The following is a 20,722-nucleotide window of genomic DNA, read 5'->3' on the forward strand; positions in this document are numbered from 1 at the left end:
ACCATTATGGAAAACCTGAAAGCACTGGACGGCCGTTTTGTCCTAGTATGGGACTCCTCAGCAGTGGATACCGGCTCAGTAGTCTAATGATTAAGCGCTTCCAGGTTTTCCATGATGGTCTAGCTTCATTTGACTCATGATTTCAACTATTGAAATTTCTTAAATCTCCAACATGTCCCTTCTAATAATAATCATCTGCTCACTAGTGGCTGACTTCAAGAGGCATTTCCTGAAGTTCTCATGAGAAGCCCTTACCAGTGGAGTTCAACCAGGCCTCTTGTGGAAGATCAGCTCACTGAAAACAATGGTGTTGCGCAATTTCGTGGATTGTTTGAAGTTAGACATTAACACCGTTGGATGCCGGCCAGCTCAGTGGTCTAATGGCTAAGCGTTCACGCGTGAGACTGATAGGTCGTGGGTTTGGACCTCACGGGGGTGGGATCGTGGATGTGCACCGCTGAGTAGTTCCATACTAGGACGAAACGGCCGTCCATTGCTTCCAAGTTTCTGTTTGTCATTTCTTTATCGACTCTAAAGATAAATATTGAGTGGTCACCAGTTTAGAAATCGACATCTGATGAATATATATTGTTTTTGATGAATATTGCTAGCAATCATTATGTCTTTAATTGTTCTCTTTCCTAACTTGTACGGCAAAATGTCATAAATGTTTCAAAAACGCTCCCGTATTGGTTATACGTTTAATAGGAATAATGATGTGTTAAAATAAACAACAAAACAAATAACTTGTTGAAATACCCAAATGACAGGAACTGATAGCTCAAATATTCAAGCAGGTCGCCTAACGTTTAAACTAGTTTTTGCTATAATCTATATGAAATAAATGATAATAAAACTGCTATACCCAACAAATCTGCAAACCACATGAAATAATGATTATTTCAATGAATTTTAACTTAAAATTAGTAGACTTCAACTTGGTGTTAAATGGTGGTATCTATATTTAATTTTACCACTGTCAGTTTATTAAATCGTTTTTGATGATAAGTGTCAAATCCATATCATGTCTATACTTTTGACATATACTTTGATACCTTTTATTTGGTATAAGTACATACTGGTTAAGTAAAAACCAATACTTCATAACTGTTAAACTTGTAGTGTCGGTCATTATGTTAAGCCCATATACCTTATTCTGGCTTTCGGACAGCCCATTCTATTCATTCTACTTGAGTCACATTATGACCTTGTTATTTATTCGCTTATCAATCTTGACTGTTTTTATATGAGCGCGTAGGTGTGCGTACATTTCTTATCCCATTACTCATCACATATCTGTAACTTACTTTTGTGTAACTATAACTATTAATTAACGCTTGACTAAAGGGGAGTTGGCTTACCCTCCATCTCCAATTCTCGTCGTTTCTCTTCTCTTTATTCCATTCACTTTATATACAAAATATATGTATTCACAAGTCCATTCTCTTTATTCGACTTATTTAATTCCGTTATTGACTAACACGAATTAAGTCGATGATTATTTATGAGAATAGGCGATAACAAACATTCATATGATCCAATTGGAGTCATATCTCGGTTCACTAAAGTTGAGAGCCAGTTCGACAACATCATCCGATCTAAACGACGATAAAAATTAACGGGCCCCACAAAAAAATTCCCAAATAATGGTTGTTTCTATTTACAATAATATTTGACATGTTTATAATCTTTCATATGTATTTGACCATATCTTATTGGTAAAATATTTTAATTCTTGGAAAAAAGAAAAAAATCTTTATGATTGGTTATCTTTAGCTGAATTATGTCCAGCTTTCAATTTACAAAATCGAATAAAAGTTTTTCTATTCTTTTTCTGACTATGATATAAACAAGTTTTATGATTCTTGTGGTATGAATAGTAAAACCTAAATAGGTGTATAGAGGAAAGAAGTTTCTTTTTCCTTATTTTTTTTTTGGTTTTTGATTGGTTAGAAGCATGAGACTGATTAACCTTAATGTTATCTCTAGTTAACCAGTTTTTTAATACTATTGAAATGATTTATTTTTTTTTGTTACTACAAAGTTGTCTCATATGATATAGTCACATAAGTTCTAATTGGAAATTATGTTTATGATGACAGCTTTTTAAAACAGGTAATATATGTCATGGACTAAGGTTGTTAGATACAAATCATTAAGTGACAATACACTGACCTATTAATTTGACTTATTGAAATGAAAATTAAGCTGATATCTTGGTCTTTCGTTAGAAATTTTCATGAATTCATTTTACTAATTGAACGGAAGATTAGTGGAAATCATTGGATAGTTACTGGCTCCTTTTGATTATTTTAATGTACAATATGTAGACAAATTCGTGGTATGTAATGTATAAGTTTACGATCATTTGAGTTAAGGTTACAAAATGTTCTGTTGGATACTTAAAATATGTCATGAATTTGTGTGTTGAGATATGAATCATACTTATTATTTGGAAGTTGAAAAGATCTAACTTGGTTGTCTAAATAAAAGTAAAATAGTTTGGTATTCGAACTTATGTTAGTGATATCTTTTGAAAAGTAAAATTATTTTGACCGTATAACGTATTATTACAAATAAGTTAACATGAAATATTATCCTAGTTTGATACGTATCTTTTTTAAATATTGAATTTAGGAATATTATGAAACTTTAGTAAACAGATTTCAATCCATTAAACTTGATAACTGGATATAGGGTTATGAATAATATTTGTCAGATAATTTGTGTTGAGAAAATTATACGAGCTATCAGCGTAAATTATAGTATTTTACAAAAAAATTATCAAACTTGAAGAAAATAGAAATTTTGTGTAGGTAGCGTTCATTGATATTCAGTCAAAAGAAGTCTAAGTTAGTGATCCTTTATTGATTTAGTTTTGATTGACAGATGTAACCGTTTTGATGCTGTATACATTATTTCTATTAAAAATACTGGTATCAGGTATTTTTAGATTCTCTCATTAAATGATATCCCACTAAAGACTTTAAGCTTCATCAGCTGATTAGTCTAAGACTGTACTACTGAACTTTTAAGCAACAACTATATGCTTCACTGTAGAATCTCACACAGGACGAAAGTAAGGTTCAAGGTATTCAGTCGATTATCTCTAACCATTTATATCAGAATTGGTATTCTTGTAACTTCAATATTAACTAAATAGAATCTGATATAAGTTAACTGATATCAGAAAGCTTCACGTTTGATTTAATACCGTACTTAGTGAGATTCTTTAAAATATAGATTTGGAAACATTTTATTTACAGGATCTACTTCATAATTAAGACTCTTATCGTGTAAACACAGTGATAATATATTACTACTAGTTAAACCTTGTAAAAAACAGCAATATTGGGAAGTATACTATAAAGACCTGCTTTTGCTATAGTAATTTTATTAAATATTTATGAATTACTGTTCTATTAAACGATTATTAGTAGCAGATTCCAATTACCCGAAATGGGTCACAAATAGCGTGTATGTTAATTATTTCAGAATATGTTTAATTGTTGATTTACTGAAAGTATCGATACCATTCATTTTATAGAGACTAAATTACAGACTTACATCTGACTAAAATAGGATTTTTAATATCCGAACTTAATTACTCACTGTAGGTAAATTGAATGATATAAAATATTTGTTCACTCGTACCTTGTCTTGTTATATGTGGTAAAAAAAACATTGGGCTCGACCACGAATGATAGTATATTAAATTCAGTCGGTGTTGTTTACTTTTTGTTGTTGTAACTTCCCATTGTTATTTAGGACTGCGATTGAGCAGTCTCTTGTTGACGTATGTGCATCCTGGGAGAAAAGATGGTTATTTATATATTTGTTAAAGAGAAAATTTATAAACTAGAAAACAGACATATTATTTCTATTAGAATGAAAAGACAATTACAATGGTAAATTAAAAGATAGACTCTCTTGATACACAAAAATTGAAGTCCTATTTAATTGCCTTCAGCTCATTCTTAGATATGAGTAGTAGTATGAATAGTCATTTATATGGATTGTCATTCAAAAAAAATTAATGCACATTTAAAATGAGTACCATAATGTAACTTTCATTTTGATAAAAAGGATGTTCATTTAACTGAGACCAAATAACATTTACTTGTTGTAAAACAAAAACAGGATGTTAATTTTATTTGATAATACAATTGATATAACAATGTGGTTAACATTAATAAATCTCATTATAAATTTGTAACTAGTGTTTCCTTATAAACCAAACTAGTAAAACGCCTTGCTTTTAGTACAAAATTCGACATCAGAATTAATAGTATGCTCTTTTGGGGTTCACAGATAATTCGATGAGAAGAAACGCAATCTGTCGGATACGCTATCAGTTATAACTAAGTAGAATAAATAAACGTTGGTTCTTAATTAGCTTATTTGTGGTGAAGGATACTAAAATATTTATTTCAAACTTTTAACTTTTTATCCACTTTCATTCTTGTATGTTGCATACTACTTTTAAAAATCCTGTCTGGTTTTAAATTTTAATTTACTTTGTGCGATAAAGTAACTACTATATGGTAATTCTTCTAAAAACTTATCTGTGTAATCGAAAGACAATCGCTTTAAGTTAATCTAGAAGATTCATTCGATGTTGAGGGTCCATCGCTAAAAAATCTGTCCTACATCTTTTTAAAAACAATCGATTTATTTGTATATGACTAACAGCATCTATATACCTTCCTTGAAGCACTTTTAGTAAAAGGTTTAGTGGTTTACTCTCCCTGGTTAGATTAAACTACAAGGAATATGTGTATTTATTAATAAACTTATTATACTGTTTATCACAACTGTGAAAATACTACAATCTTCACAAGTCACCATACTGATAACAATCATGTGCCTACTATTGACTAGCTAAGGGATGTAATTCCAGAAGTTTTGATGAGAAGCTGTGACCAGTGAAGTCCAATATGTGTCTGGTGTGAGACAGTTACGCACCACAGAAAATGAATGAGCGGTTGCACAAGATCATGGATTGATTGAAGTTAGACACCGTTGGATGTTGGCTCAGTGGTCTGAAGGTTAAGCGATCGCACACGAGACCGAAGATCCGGGTTCGAGTCTTGCCCTCGGAAACGCGTATGTACATGACGGGGTCCCATACTGGGACGAAACAGCCGCTTAATGCTTTCGGACTTTCAGTGGTGGTCTATCTTAGATTAACTCGTGATTCCAAATGTGCCAGTGTATTGTACCATCTAATATATTACAATGTATTTTGTATTTATTATTTCTATTAAACTGTTTAAAAACAATAACTTTATTTCAATCAAACCAAAAGAATATCACATAACAAAGCTTCTGAATAGACGATAACATCCTTAAATTCATAGGGAATTTTTACGTTTATAATACCATCAAACTACGAAGGTGCTTAAGTATTCAGTTTTCGTATTTTAGCTGCATGTTTTAGAGTGCTAAGAAATACAGAATTCTGTCGCATCAGGGAAAATACTAGTATGACATTAATTTATACTCAATGATTAATCAATAAAAATATCTTAACATGACAGTTACTAAGTCATGGTTTAAAAACCTCTTTTATTGTATCTAACTACGACAATGACCGATGCAGAGACACTGCTGACAAGTACTAATAAACCCGAAATTTAGGTTCACGTCTTATTCGTGACTATCTTTCACTATCTAACAGAATGACAATTAACAAATTGGAAATCACCCTGACATTTTCTGCAAATTCAATTAAATTCGGTAAAAAGCATAAGGAAAATAGTGTTGAGAGAATATTTTACGACAATTCAAATAAATATATATTCGTTATCATCTTTAAATTGTTTTATAATTGAAATGAAGGCAAGTTCATAATCAATTTTTATTTGTACAATTTACTTATAAAATGTTCTTCTTGGCTATGTTAATTCAAGTAAATTGATTTATTAATATATTAATATATATTAATGAAACTCTTTTATGTTCATAGATTATTCCTATGCTAATTATAATTATGCTTACTTCCGAATCAATTCTGAGTGATGTAATGCCACCAAGGGTAAATTGCATAAATGATTGTTGGAAAATTGGAGAAAATTGCAAACAGAAATGTCATCGGAATTCTCAAGAATTCAAATGTAAATCTAATTGTCAAACTGATATAAGAAAATGTCAACGTAGTTGTTAATTGTTTCTTGTTTATTCATAATAATAATGAATAACTTCAATATTCAATGAGTTCTATATTGTGTGTTCATCTTAATTCAATTAGTTTCTATAGTTTTTATTTAGCCTATTAAACTATACATTCATTTTACAATTATATTGATGTTACTTCATTATTCAGATTATTTGTAACCTCAAATCAAATGTTCTTAAGAATATAAAAGAAAAGCTTAATGTTGTTATTTAAATGTTTACTCCATATAATTTTCTTTAACAGAATTCATATCTTGAAATCTTAACTATTACCAATAATACAAATGGTAGTAAATGAGAAATTTCAATACAGTTGAAAATTGATAACAGTGTTTTGTTAAGTCCTATATATAATAATTATTTTGTTGTCATTTTAAAAATAAACGATGTAAAGTAATTGCATTGTCAGAATGAGGGTTTATGGAGTTTGTAATAGTGTAATGGATGAATTCATGAATCGATTTAAAGTAGATTACCATTGAAGACCTGGAATCAATGGACGTCCGTTTTGCTCTAGTTTGGGACACCTCAACAGTGCTCATCCACGATCTCTCACGCATGATTTGAACCCAGGACCTTCGGTCTCGCATGCGAATACTTAACCTCTCGACCACTTCAACCAATGCACAATATTGCCTCACACATGACACGGTTTTGACACCACTGATTATGTCTACTAATTATAACTCTAGGAAACACATCTTGAAGCCAGTCACTAGTGAGCACATGATAATTATTATGGATCGGTTAGTTAGACATTAATACCGTCTGATGTCGGCTCAGTTGTCAAGAGATTATATATATACAAATGAATAAATGGTCGCACAAATGGCGTTAAATTATTGGATATATTATCTCTAATGAGCAGTTATCATAATGTTTTAGCTGAGGTGCAATTAGGTATAAAAATCTCTTTCCAACATCAATATAGTGATCTACATATACTTAAATGTTTTAGCATTCGATTAACTAGATAACTTGATTTATTATTTTTTTAATTTTAATATACAATTAGCTTTATTCTATACTATATTTTTGGTACAGTATAGAATTCTTAGCACAAACTATTTCAACAAGTTTCCATTTCTTGTTTCTTCATCGATCCTGACGATAAATATTGAGTGATCGCCAATTAGATGTTGGCAGTTCAAGGATCGACATCTGAATAATGTGTATTCTTTTCGAAGTATATTGACAGTAACCACGATGTCTGTAGGTGTGCTTTATACTAACTGAATTCATTGTTTAATTAATTGACATAATGGTCTGTTGAAACAAACAAAAGACAGATAAGTTGTTGAATTATCTAGATGGCAGGAACAAGTAGCCCAGATATTCATGCTCGCAGACTTTATTCTCCCGTGCATTGCATACACACACCAAGATTTTTACTATAGAGCCTTTCGATTTTGCAATATCCGAAGTTTGATTGTCATAAATCATTGACATTCGCCAATGTAAGCAAACTCAACAGCGTAACACTTTTGTAAGAAATGATATAATTCATTAAAATAACATTGATTATTTGTGTTCAATTTATTTCAAACTGTCCCCATGTTACTTTCTTTTAAAGTTTCAAAGACAACAACAGTGATTCAGTTACTATAAATATATTGCTTTATATATTGTACATTAAAAAAGTTAATGTCACTACTTCATACATAGATAATAATTAGTTTATTCCAATCTAACTAATCGATACAGTATGAATTAGTGGAATAAGTAAAAATAAACGTATTTTGTATAATTTTTAATAAATTTATGACTGAAGAAAAAAAGCAGAAAATAATCAACTATAATACATAAAACTAATTATAGGTCAGTCAGTCAGCTACAACGTAAAACCAGGCACATATATGCATTGGTCTAAGTTGCCATACCTTATTATCACAACAATGATACTGATAGTGTGAATGTGGTTTTTGCTCCAAAGAATGTTTAATGTTCTCATGGCTCAATGAATGTCAGAATTCCGCAAATTAAGTTGAATATAACACATTAGCAAATAAGGAGATAAAAACAGGTAAACAGATTGTATCATTTTGTAAGGGTTAATTGTTTACCGTTACCGATATAAGGACAGAATTTTTTTGATTTCTGTTAAAATATGTAAATCATAAGTGAATACTTCGGTTTTGAATATAAACTAGGACTAGGAGTGAATTCAGTTACACACGTTTCTTGCAATTTATTACACATCGACAAGAATAACAGTATTTATGTTCGCTTTTGATATTTCATACTCATCATCACATTTTAGTTTTGATAGCTACTTCATCATATCAAATTGCTTTCCAGCCAACTACCGTTTGTAATGAAACAATCATTAAGTCTTACACATTTGAAATATGAAATGTTTATATTAATCCCTATAAAATCAACATGGATTTTAGGAATGTTTCTAGTTCACCAAAATCGGTTTTCATCAGAGTAGCGATGATAGACATTTTATATAAATACTATTGTATAACGAATGTAAATAGTATAGATTTAGTCTATCGAAATGTTATAAATATAATTGAAATGTGTTTAGAAAACTTGTCATTTGTACATTATAATCATTACTAGTATATCATATATTTTGATATTCAGATAGAAGTCTATCTGAAGTTTGTGCTGATTATGTCGTTCAGAAGAACGATGAAAGCTCCACGACCAAACCATCCAGCTCAGAGAACGAAATTCCATCAAAATCGTCCACCTGAGCTACAAATTTCTCCACCATCTCAATATCATATATTGTTAAGTAAATAACACTGTATTCTGCTTCTTGGAATTCATATTAAACCTTCCGAGTGAAATGTTAAAATCGTGAGATTTTCAAGTGTGAATACTTTCTGTAGTTAAAGGAAAAGTTCAACATACACCCAGTATTATTAAATGTTAAACAGAATAACTTTGGTGAATCGATAAGTATGTGTTTCCAAGGTATTGAAACAGAAATAAAAACATCAAACAATGGTTTAAACTATAATTCCATTAATGCTATTTCAGCTATTGACTATTTTTAAACAAATTTTTCACTAAACCACCAAAATTAATAAGGAATAAATGCAAGTGTAGTTTACTGTAGTAATTTCAATTCACCTATCAACTATAGTTTACTCTAAGAGCTCAACTCTTCAAATAATTCAATTTTCATAACTGCAAATATTCAGTTCACTATGCTGAATAAATATAATTTTGTTTTGAAGCATCAAATTAGTGGTTAATCAACTGCTCACTAGTGACTGACTTCAAGAGGCATTTCCTGAAGTTCTAATGAGAAGCCCTTACCAGTGGAGTTCAACAGGTCTGTTGTGAGATATCAGCTCACTGAAGACAATGGTATACGGTGGCGCAACTTCGTGGATTGGTTGAAGTTAAACCTCAACACCGTTGGATGCCGGCCAGCTCAGTGGTCTAGTGGTTAAGTGCTCGCGAGCGGAATCAGTAGGTCCTGGGTTCGAATCTTGCGGGGTGCTGGACCGTGGATGCACACTGCTGAGGAGTCCCATAATAGGACGAAACGGCCGTCCAGTGCTTCCAGGTTTTCCATGGTGGTCTAGCTTCAATTGACTCATGATTTCAACCAGTGAGATTTCTAAAATTTTCCACAAAACCCATTCTGATATTTGACTGGTCATAGAATATCAAGTAGGCAAAACAAAAACTTTAATAGTTGAAACAATGAGTCAATTGAAGCTAGACCACCATGGAAAACTTGGAAGCACTGGACGGCCGTTTCGTCCTAGTATGGGACTCCTCAGCATTCACGATCCCACCTCCCGAGAGATTCGAACCCAGGACCTGTCAGTCTCACGCGCGAGCGCTTAGCCATTATACCACTGAGCTGACCGCATCCGACGGTGTTAATGTCTAACTTCAACCAATTCACGAAATTACGCCACTGCATACCTTTGTATTCAGTGAGTTGATATCTCACAACAGACCTGGTTGAACTCCACTGGTAAGGGTTTCTCACTAGAACTTCAGTAAATGTCTCTTGAAGTCAGTCACTAGTGAGTAGATGATTATTATCAGAAGTGGTATTGTGGAGATTTTAGAAATTTCAATAGTTGAAATCATGAGTCAATTGAAGCTAGACCATAAAAACTAATTACATTTATACAATTTATTGACTTAGTCTAGATTCCTACTGAATGTTCTATCAATTTAAGACGGTAGCACATATAAATATTGTTGAAAAGTTCACTAATAGTATCAAAACAATTTATTCATAGATCATTCATTTATATTTTGTTTTCTGATTGGCCGTAGAAACCCAAGAATTTCTCATGGTCATTTTAAGAGTCATTCAAGTTCACCATTATTTTTAATGTTTACTAAATATCTGTACATATATAACTTATTGTCAAACTTAGTTTACTTAAAAAAAGGTCACAGTCAAGTTACAGACTGTCATGATGTTAACTGATTCAATTCATATTAGATCATCAGATAAATACACATGTTTTAGATGTTAATTTTATTTAAGGTGCATAGACACTTTTATTTCTATTTTAATATAAATAATTATACTTTACGAAAGAATATAAAACTTCACTTCATAAAGTACATTTACTATCTGACATGGAAAAAAATTTCACTGAAGAAAACTAAAAGGAAGAAGTTTTAGATAAATTTCCATAACATATACTTCAGTAATAAATATCTCTAAAGAAACTATCAAAGACAAAGAATCATAGGACAAAGAAAAACATATTTATTACCATAAACTAATATAAACATACCTACATACACAAATGTATACATTATAAAGAAAAAAAAGAGAGTTTATTCAAGTGTCATTACCCAATCGTGAATGAATTCCCTTTAGACAACATGTATTTTTCCAATTCACATTCCCAATCAGAAGAATGCGTTTTATTAGAAAATGACTATATGAATCAAGATTATTATGTAAATAATGGGACAAATGGTATTAATACAAAACTCAATGGAAACATTATTAATGTGAATGAATATTTTCAAAATGTTAGAAAGAAACGTAATAAAAGAAAAAAATATTTCAATGTGACCACTGATTATGTACCCATGAATTCTGATAGTAGTGAAACGGTGAATAATACAAGTAAGTAATATATACGATGAATAATTTCAACTATATATATATAATTACCTCTATTTTTTTATTATTTTTACTATACTTCATTCTAAGATTAATTTAATTAATTGAATAGTGCAAACATAACAATATTGTATGACGACTAGATACATACTTTTTACCATAATTGAGACGAAAGATTAGATAACAATCTTCAGGATGTGTACAATCTCAGGAAAATGAGATTACTTGCTAGACTTAACTGATATTTCTTAAAAGAGTTAATTTTTTTGCTTATTTCTATCTTTGTTAATAAACAAGATAAGTGAATGAAATCTTAATGCAGCAGACATATCACCTACTTGATTAGTTAATCAATGGCTAGAGGATATGAAACCAGATTTTTGTAAAGATATATAAATGTCTTAAAGTTTTGACAAATTTTCTGGTAGTTTAAAACACAAGAAGTAAAATTCATTTCTTATTCAGACTGTTGAAAAGAAAAATACGACTGTTAGTGATTTGAATTTAAATACTTGGCTAAATGTTTTAATTAAACGCGATGTCTAATTAATAATCATAACAAGAATTTCAAACAGCTTCATGTTATGTCTACTTACTGTTTACTCAAATGAATCATTCCAAAACGTCTTCATGGGATTGATCAATAAGTGTTATGACAGTAAATGAATACACTAATATCATTATATCCCATTATATTTATTCCACAATATTATAGAAACACTAATTGATACAGGTCCAAGTCCAACAAAGGAAAGTAAAAAGTGATCAACTATCGTATCCAATAAAAAAAAGAAACTAGAAATCAAAAAATCTTTACTTTACTGTAAAAGTAGTAAGACATATACAGGTAAACCAATGTACAAATATTTAATACATTTTATACTTCAGGTAAAAAACCTTATTCTTTCAATAAAATATATCATCAATAACTTTGCATTATCCATTTAAATTTAATTTCTAATATTCTCTAGTTCAAAACAACGAAATTACAATTACTTGTGAAGGAATTGAAGTACCTGAAATTATTAACACTGGTCTAATAGGAAAATATTTTCCATTCGGTTTCTGTTATGAATTTAAAAAACTTGTTCAATTGGCTATACCAATTGTAAGTCAAAACTGATTATCTTTTATATACTGTAGTAGTCGAGATCATAAGCCAACTGAAGCTAGACCACCATAGAAAACCTGGAAGCAATGGACGGCCGTTTCGTCCTATTATGGGACTCCTCAGCAGTGTGCGTCCGCTATCCCTTCTTGCAAGATTCGGCACAACCACCTATCGGTTTCCCGCGCGAACGTCATCTAGTGCTTCCAGGTTTCACATGGTGGTCTAGCTTCAATCGACTCATGATTTCAACCATTGAAATTACTATAATATCCACATAAACCCCTTCTGGTTTTAAATATTCGTTTTACCATTGGTAATATTAATTTTTATTAACATCTATCTAATACAATTTGTGTCGATTACTACAATTAGTGATTGTATACATCTTGGTCACATTTATGCGAAACAGCAAAAAAAGTCGTTTTCTAACGAATTTATTATCAAATTGAAAATAACCAAATTCATCTATGGTTTACAATTATAGTTCATCAATTCACATCTTAGTGCTTTATTAATTTAAAAAAGCATAACAACACAGCTGTTTACAGTTTTTGGTACTTCTGTATTGTTTTCGATTACGGTTTAACTGTAATACTGTAATATAGACTGATATTGAAATGAGTTTATTAATAAGATAGAAAATCTTTTTTACTGAATAATATAAATTGAAATAAACTGAGCTACGTATATAACTAGTTCATGATATCAACAATTAAAAGTGTCACGGGTATGTATGAAAGTATATTGGCAAATTCATGAGAAATAATTAAGGAGAAAGGGGAATATTTAGGGCGAAATTGTCTAAAATAAAAGCAATGATGAGTTAAGGCAAAGGTAAGTACAAAGAAGTAATATTGGTTTTTATATACAAAGATTAGACTTTATCTCATAATAAAAGCTTTCTCTGTTGGAGACAAATAAATCTTGACAGAATTAGATAGACTTCATAGAAACATACATATTGGTCATATAGATAAACAAAGTCATTGAGAAACAAACAGAGTTAAGAAATATTTATTTTCAACTATTTTTTTCTTTATGGTCCAAAATTATATTGTCTTACAATTGCAACGTGATATCAATCGAGTGATTTTGTCACATAATACCATTAGAATTTTACAGCCAATCATGAATGTTTAACTAAGTAATGAAAAGAAAAATCAAGACGGTTATAATAATCCAAGTAAATATTTGTAAACAGTTGACTGGTTCCACAAAAGCAGTTGAATTGATAAGCATATAAAAGTGTCGAATTCATGTAGCCTGTTTTTATTTATGGTCATATGATATTTGGATTACTGTTAAATATTATATTAATTTTGGCTTCGGTGAATTTCTTCTATGGTGTCATTCTTTACATGTGTGATAATATCTTACAAACAGCATCGTACTGTAATTTCAAGAATAGTCACTTCTTGAAAAGTCTTTAACATTAGCTTTATTTTCATTTGGTTCATGTGCTGATTGATGAATTCAGTTGAATATCCATTCTTGTCAAGCATATGAGGGATGTCGTCAAACCAAGTTAATTTAAATGGCGAATTGCTGCAAAAACAGGTCCATTGACCATTTGAAAATTTTCTATGCGCATACCTTTTTAAAAGCAGGACATCTACAAACGAGATTCTTTTGTTTTATTCTTAATCTACAGTAAATTTAATTGATGGATGAACGTTGTTAAATATATTAACCAGATTGACATTTCTATAATTTTTCTTCGACTCTATAAAAGCATCATACACGTAACACCAGTGAAGCTTTAACTGGTTGGGGTGGGTTCACGAAGTCTTAATAAGAGACACTGCAAGATACAAACGTTCTGATGTTGTCTCGTCTCAGAATTATAAGTGCTCACTTTTGGGAAGTATCAAATGAACAAAGAACCATTGTTCGATGGTTCTTGTTAATTCAAGAGGTATCGTCAGTACGTGCTAAAATATATCATTAAGCTGCGATAATCCTCTTCAACCGCTTCATCCTGTTATTCGGTATTCTTTCACTACACTAATAGTATAATGCTGAATCCTCAATAAATTTTATGGTATCTGTATTAAAAACTACTAGAAATAGAAAAATCTACTTGGAAGGTATATTTAATTAACAAACTTAAGACGCTCTTTTCAGTCAGACAAAAACTACGAACGGTTTACTTGTAATGTTAAACTCATAAATTTCAAAGCATTAATGGTCTATAAAAACATATACAAACGTTTGAACATTGACAGATTACTTGATTATGTTACTAATTAATCTAAATAAACGTTTAAGAGAGTTATAAGCTGAGATGATCGTGATTAGTACTGAAATCTAGTCCTATTTCGGACTCTTCGGCTGGATGTATCTGCATCTCAGAGTTGATGATCACTCTGAAAGTCGCTTCAAACGTCGTAGCGTTATCCACATATCTACTGAGTCCAGATAGCCATCATCTCGTATAATGAGGTGAAGATTAATTCACTTTGTATTAGGTGCTTGAATCTTTCCATAAATGTTTAGGAATGCAATTGATCAGCCTCTTTGGTGAGTGCAAAGAAATCAAAGAATTTGTTTAAACGTATGTTTTTTTATGCAATAAACTTTGAACATAAACAACCATGACCTTTAGGAATCACTAACTTTGTTTTAATACTAGTGACAAAAATGCATTCTAAAGTCTAAAAAGAACATTTGGCATAGTACTATTTGTTTGTCGTTTTACATTTTATCGCTGTATATGACATTAATTAATAAATAAAATTGTTCAAATGCTCACTACGACGGTTAATTTTGATGCTAAAATAGTATATACTTTCAAGCGTTCGCAAGTCATTTTATGACAATTACGTTAAGAAACGAAATGATTTTAGGAAATCCATTTGGTTATTTAGTAATATTTTATGCAAAAATTTTAATATCTGAATTTAATGAATAATTATAGTTGACCGTATTCCAGACTCCGAACATTTCGTTGAATCATCATATTACTAAAATTATTACTATGACAATAATCCAGTTATTTTTCTCATCCTACTATGTATTTTATTATTTCGATTTTACTATACTAATAGTATTGTTTATCTAATTTCTTATATATAATTTCGTAATACTACTAATGATATATTTTAAGAGTAATTAGGCTTAAATCAATATTCCCAAAATTCATGACTGACTCCCATGTATATACTAAACAATGAGTACTGAAATACCATATTCATCAAAGATATCTGATTTTGGATAAAATGTACAATTTACTATCAAAGCTTAATAGCAATGAAAGACATTTTATTCATTCAATCCTTTTCTGGTTCAAAACTAATTCATGAAGTTTTCTGATAAAACAGTTTACTTAAGATGATACAAAACTATATTATGCCAAGTAATATCGCATACTTGAAGAGCTGTTTATATAAACAATATCAATAGGTATATGTAACGTTTTGAAATTAACCATCACTTAATGTCAGTTTTGTTATCGTTTAAAAATTCAGTAATTCAAAACATAAATTAAACATTGACATTAAACGGTAAACTTAACGTGAATGAAGTAACTCTATAACATTAAAACAGTTAGTCTACTTGAAACTATTATTCGAACAATTTTTATCGATTTTACTAATTTAATGAGAAAACGAATTTTTGCGAACAATCAGATCACATAAATATTGATTAAATTCATTCAGTTCTTTCAACATCTTCCTCCATTAAGAAACCTTTTGTTGAGAACGATCATAAGATTAATATCCAATCACCTGATGTTATATTTTATGAATGGCTCCAGGGTCGTTCAGTAGGATTTATCAAAGCTTTACCTATCCACTCTTTTTATTCTCAAAAGCAGTTCGGTTTTACTTTAAACCTAATCCTAATAATATTAATTTGTTATTTAGTGTGTTATGACCCTCATATTTTTTTATGATCATTGTTTTCTTCTATCTTCCAAATTGGCCTAACTGACATTTTATTTTTCAGTCATAAATATTTTTACAATCGGATAATCTATCAGATTGTTCAAAATACATTTACATAATAAATCATATAGTTATAATAAACCTCACCTTTTTAATGGATTGTTTAAATCTAATTAACAAACAGTTTACATTCACCTAAAATAGAACAGAATGAAAAATGACATTCATTACTTAGTGGTTTTCTTTTGACATACTTTTCGAATGTTCTAGTAAGAAGAATCTAGAAAGAAACAAAGAGTTTAGAATATACATAACGTGATCTACAAAGTGAACATAAACTTATTTATCATTATAATGACAATAAAATTAGTTATATTTTTTGTACTGATTAAGGCATCATTATTAATGATTATAGTATTGATTTTATTTCTATTATTATCTTATTCAATAAAATAAATAATATAATTTATGGTAATTAGCAAACTTGCTTCACTTAAATATCATCCAGGATTAAGTATATTGACAATGAAAAGTTCAAAATGATTATTTATGCCAAAAAAAAACACAAATATAATTACTTTGTTTACCTTTATATTACATAAGCATAGGCAATACATAAACAAGTTTTCCATAACTAAACTTGTTATTAGACAAACATTTAAACGTTTATTGAAGAATATTAAGTACTTCGAGAACTTATGTTTAACAGACTCTTTATTGTAGGAATCTTAGTACAGGCCACGTGGCAAAGTTGTAATAAATCTAATGAGTTTTATTCTTTGATTTTATTCGTCCTACATAAAACTAGTTTTTATAAGTTTAATCTTGAATGATCATTGATAATATCATCCTTTCAATACCCTTGATCCTACACTCTAAATAAATTGAACGAATGGTCATCATGTTAACTTTCAATTACTCACAGTACTACGTCCAAACTACTCAAATATCTTATTAATTCAAGTGTTTATTTTGAATTATCTAATACTTTGATTATAATCATAATTTGTATGTAACGATGAACAGTGGTTGAACATTTTTACCTTATAATCAATTGACGAAATTTAATTCAATTCGGAATGATTTGCATGGTCCTGTTGTTGATGATATTTTGACTGGAATTCGATCATTATTCGTTGGTGAATGGGTGGATAATCTGACGGTGTTTGGAGCTAACGGTATGGGGTTCGTGTTCCGAAGTGAATATGAATTCTGGGATGTAGGTATATTCAGTTGTTGAGTTTCGAGTGGGATAAATGCGCATCCTGTAATTCACTATTAACCATATTCCATCTAATCTCAGTGAAATAGTGGGATACTCTTTGAAAAGATATTTTAAGTAGTTCAAACATTGATAATTGGAACTCTGGGTAAAAATAACCGATATTCAATCACTTACAAAAACTATCAGCTATTCAAAACCTACTTGCTTGATAAGTGTCTTCAGAAAATACAGAATATTCGAAAAACAGATAAACCAATTCATTTATCATTTTACTGCCGAGCGAATGTAAGATGTACAATATATAAATTTCCGCGCCATTTTAATGACGAGAAAGAGTTGAGATTTATGAAAGAAACAATTGAAATGACAATAGGAAGTGTGTGAGAAAAACAACAACAATAATAGAAACTGCAATATATCAACTACGACGTGTATAGTTTTCACGAAACACCTAATCACTTTAAAAGCTCTTTTATTTAATAAAATAAAAAGCTTAGTAACATGAATTAAGGTTATACAGTTCATCTAATAAAACGTATTACTCAAAATATTTTTCATTTTTTTGATAAAAATAATAATTTCGAAGATGAAGATTATCAGAACTATGTGATATATTAGTGCAATACATTTCGGACAATTTGATCACACATAACATACTTGTTAAGAACATTTATATATAAAAATAAAACGTCAACTAGACTAGAAATGGAGGGTAAGAGGAGACAAGTATAATAAATAAATAATCTGAAAATAATTTGAAATCTCATCACTCTGGATAATACGTTAATATTACCAGGGTAGGTTTAAGGTGAGTACAAACTGTTTTTGAATACACAAAGGGGGTTTGAATTTTCGTAGGACTAAGGCTTCAATAAACCTTAGTATACGTCCTGTTACACTTTTGTACAACACCACAAAAGCGAGTTAAGATCAATCTTTTGAAACAGGTCATGAGATTGATGCATTATACTAATATATCACATAGTTCTGATAATCTTTTTCTCTTCTTATCGCACTATCGAAATTTATCAAAGGGACTTGTTGCTTTAAATAATAATAATAATGTCTACTTTGAAACATAATGAAGAAAGTCAGTCGAACATTTAATGACTTCGCAAAAACTAATAAATGCCATTAAAACTGTACATTTGCTTGAAAACTAAAAAAAGGTTTTTATCCTTGACTGAATCTAAATTATTGATACAGAGTAAAACTTTTAAAAACCTACAAAGATGATATTATCAGAATGGGTTTTGTGGAGATTTTTAGAAATTTCACAGGTTGGATGCGCACTGCTGAGGAGTCACATATTAGGACGAAACAGCCGTCCGGTGCTCCCAGGTTTTCCATGGTGGTCTAGCAGTAATTGACTCATGATTTCAACCTGTGAAAGATAATATTAATCACGTATACACAAGTGTTAAATGTTAAATATATCTGTGAAAGACAATTAGTTGAATGGTGGGTATATGAACAGAAATAAACCAAGTTATTATATGATCATGCTTTAATTTTTCCGTTATTAGCCAGTTAAGTATGTGCTATTGAACTGCACTCATGATAACCACTACATATATAGAAATAAAGTCAATTCATTTTAGAACATCCTGTTAAGTAATAAAATGTCAACCATCACTTAAAAGCATTCATTTCAAAAGTTATCTATCGTTGTCATAAAAATCCCTATTATAATTATACTATTAAAATAATCACAATCATTTTTAGTCCAATAAAAATAATCTAATCACTTATAGTTTTGAATCAAAGTGATCATATTTTGGGAAAGATTTCAGAATTAACATTGGAAAATATTAAATACACTGAATATCATTGTAGATTATTAATTCCAAGGAAAAAACAAAATCTAAAACAGAGATTTTGAATTTCGTCTTTATCATCTATAGTATGTATTTGAATGATCTGAATGATTTCCGTTAACTGATTCATTGAACAAGATGCAAATAAGCATTAGAAGTTAGAAATGTAGGTTGCAGCTTGAAACTATATCAAATCATGATAATGCAGAACAGAGATACTTCATAAATTATTTGAAGTCGATTTAATTTTTTCTGTTTCAAGCTATAATTTGCGGTAATCACTTATTTTTGATTGAAATGTTTATATTTCTGGTTATATTCCTGGAAATAATTCTATTTGTTTAAAATTACTTTCTTAACTAATTATTGAAGACCATGACATCTTTGGTAGCCTTTTTATCTGGCCCTATGGGTCTTATATTCTGTGGTCAACTTGGAAAAACTGCACTTGCCACTGTCGGTTTAGCAAATTCTGTATTCAATGTCGCTGGCTTAGCTGTCATAACTGGTCTATTAACGGCAGTTGACACCTTATTTTCACAGGTAAATTTAATCTTCGTTATAAATTGTTACGTTTATTTATTATCCCAAAGATTACAAGAATATAATCACATAAGAATTTTACAGTAATGACTTGAAGATAATTACGTTCTTATTTAATACATTAGTTGATAACTCCGATGAAAAAATACATAGGAAAAGCTAAAACTGATGATCAAAACCAATTATCAAGGGAAAATCGATATCATCTTTATATACTAGTGACTTAGTTGTTTACAAAATAGTCTACAGTAGGTAATAATTAAATAGGATTGAAATAATCTAACAATATTATTGAATAGTCATAAATTATATGAAATATTTGAATATGTACTTCATACACTGGTTTGATATTAAAAACATTTACCAACAAACAATTATACATAGTCGATTAGAATATGTACGGATAAAAGTTTTACATTTGATCTTAGGTTATACTGAACTAATAGGACTATTATATATTTAAGTTTATAGCTGACAATCCCTATGTTGATGTATGATATCAATTCTTATCGTGACTACTATGAACTTAAGTTTATATTTTCAGACAATTTTGAATTCTGTATGTTAAATTTATCCTGTACAAAATGTAAACTGATGGATCCGTATTGTTTGATTTAAATTGTTTACTTTTTGTTTGTGATACAAACATAAAAATAAGAAAATATTCGTTCAGCTAAGAATTAGTTTACGGTGAATTCATTCCCTGGATAACATTCATTGTAATTCCCTCCTTCTTTGTTTTGAATGATGCTTTCATGATTCTGGACCCGTGAGATTCCCATCCTACAAGTGCATTTCGTGCCACTTTAGACAGCATTAGAGCAACTCCATGAGTGTGTGGAGCATTTTCCTCTTCATGACCAGAGTGGAGCAGCGTCTCTCCCGTATCTA

General features: G+C 30.0%; 1 protein-coding gene across 1 annotated transcript in view; it reads left to right on the forward strand.

Annotated features, from left to right (window-relative positions):
* Nucleotides 1-11,001: 11,001 nt before the first annotated feature.
* MS3_00010444 (uncharacterized protein) overlaps nt 11,002-20,722 on the forward strand; it is a gene marked incomplete at its 5' end in the record, with an annotated part of 36,647 nt that continues 26,926 nt past the window's right edge. The window contains 3 exons of the mRNA XM_051218807.1: nt 11,002-11,251; nt 12,220-12,356; nt 19,661-19,831. Coding sequence (XP_051072086.1) covers nt 11,002-11,251; nt 12,220-12,356; nt 19,661-19,831 — 558 coding nt within the window. The remainder of the gene's footprint in view (nt 11,252-12,219; nt 12,357-19,660; nt 19,832-20,722) is intronic.

Source organism: Schistosoma haematobium, chromosome ZW, assembly GCF_000699445.3.
Source record: "Schistosoma haematobium chromosome ZW, whole genome shotgun sequence".
NCBI lineage: Eukaryota > Metazoa > Platyhelminthes > Trematoda > Strigeidida > Schistosomatidae > Schistosoma > Schistosoma haematobium.